Source organism: Egretta garzetta, unplaced genomic scaffold (genome assembly GCF_000687185.1).
Source record: "Egretta garzetta isolate BGI_Z169 unplaced genomic scaffold, ASM68718v1 scaffold206, whole genome shotgun sequence".
Lineage (NCBI taxonomy): Eukaryota > Metazoa > Chordata > Aves > Pelecaniformes > Ardeidae > Egretta > Egretta garzetta.
In genome coordinates this window covers 2,465,265-2,466,690 of record NW_009259984.1, presented here as the reverse complement: position 1 = coordinate 2,466,690, position 1,426 = coordinate 2,465,265, and the positions used below count along the sequence as shown (strand labels likewise).

Below are 1,426 nucleotides of genomic sequence, written 5' to 3'. Positions count from 1 at the left end.
GGAGGGGGAGGGGAAGGGAGGGCGGGGGGGGAGAGAAGGCTGGAGAGACACGAAACCGAAACTTTTAAGAGAAATCTCAAAAAGGGATCGGAGCGAAAAGAGCGGAGCTTTTTCCGAGGGCAGCTTGCGGGCAGAGCGTGCGGGTGTGCCTGTGCGCGCCTGTGCGTGTGCGTGCGTGTGCGCGCAGGATCCACCCCGGGAACTTTCCCCCCTCAACTCTCGCCTGTTTACTGATCTCAACCCAGAGGGCTGCTCGGAGTATAATCCATCTGAACCTCTTCCCTTTTTTATACCCAGGCGACGTCATCCTGGATTTAGTTCCTGGTAATATGCAGATGACAAACAAAACCAGATTTGATTTTTTTTTTTCTCCCCCTTTTTGGTGGGGAAGAGGTGGGGGTTACACAAAGGAGTGAAAGGAGCCCGGGTCTGTGTATTGAGAATTAATGAAATTAACGTAATCCTTTCCATTAGTGGGCTTTTTGGAAAGGCCCCAGATTTCGGCTCGATCTCTGCTGCACCGGCTAATTGCCCAGGTTAATCTCATTAATGCCATTGTGCAGAAGCGGTTAGCAGCTCCTAGCCTCGTCTATTATGCACCTACTTTGCTCGTGTTAGTTCACATTAGCGGGTGCGATTTCCTCTGTCTGAAGCTCGGATTCATTATTTATGCTCCGAATTGGTTAAGAAGCACTTTTTAAAAAATAAATAAATAAATAAACTGCGAGACAACCGTGCAACTCTCTCTCCCCCCCACTCCCTCAACGTGTTTCGGTAGCCGGGTCTGAAGCTTGCGTTCCCCGGCTCGGAGAACCGAAGGGCCATTGCCGAGCCTGCGTTCCGCTGATTTAAGCTTTACGCGGTGAAGCAACAACGTCTTCCCTAGAGTAAATGAATTATTGTTTTTCTCTTTTCCTAGATCACCTGGTGAAACTAGGACGCGTGAATGATGTAAACATTTTTAGTTTTTTTAAAACAGGTTCAGATCCTGACAGGTATCGCTTTTCATTTTTAAACAAGCCCGGCGGTGGAAATGTTAAAGACCAGTGGCCGTCTCAAACCCCCGGGTCCGGTAGGTGTTCCGATTTGTTTCTGATCCATCCCGGTGCTTTTTTCTTCTTAAGGAAGAATCTTTCCTTTTCTAGCTTAGAAAACAAACCCTACGGAGTTGCAACGGTACGGAGAACTTCATATTTTGTGTGTTCCGTGAATTTAAAATGGAGCAGTTTTAAGTCCCTAAAACTCTTCCTATTAAGACGTTGGTCTCTCTTGGTAGCTGGCTCTTGTGATTTGCAGAATACTTCGTCTGTCACGACTGTCACTGGGAATCCACAGGAGGTGAACTGAATAAGATTAGACTATTTACCCCATCAACCCTCCATCAAAGAAGGTAGGAAATTGCACGCATGAAATGAAAACAAGCCAT

At 47.1% G+C, this 1,426-nt stretch overlaps 1 protein-coding gene across 1 annotated transcript in view; it reads right to left on the bottom strand.

Moving 5' to 3' along the window:
* Positions 1 to 307, bottom strand: part of GSC (goosecoid homeobox) — a 1,637-nt gene extending 1,330 nt beyond the window's left edge. Inside the window, 2 exon segments of the mRNA XM_009640505.2 lie at positions 24 to 165; positions 167 to 307. Of these exon segments, the coding sequence (XP_009638800.2) occupies positions 24 to 165; positions 167 to 307 (283 nt within the window).
* Positions 308 to 1,426: the final 1,119 nt, after the last annotated feature.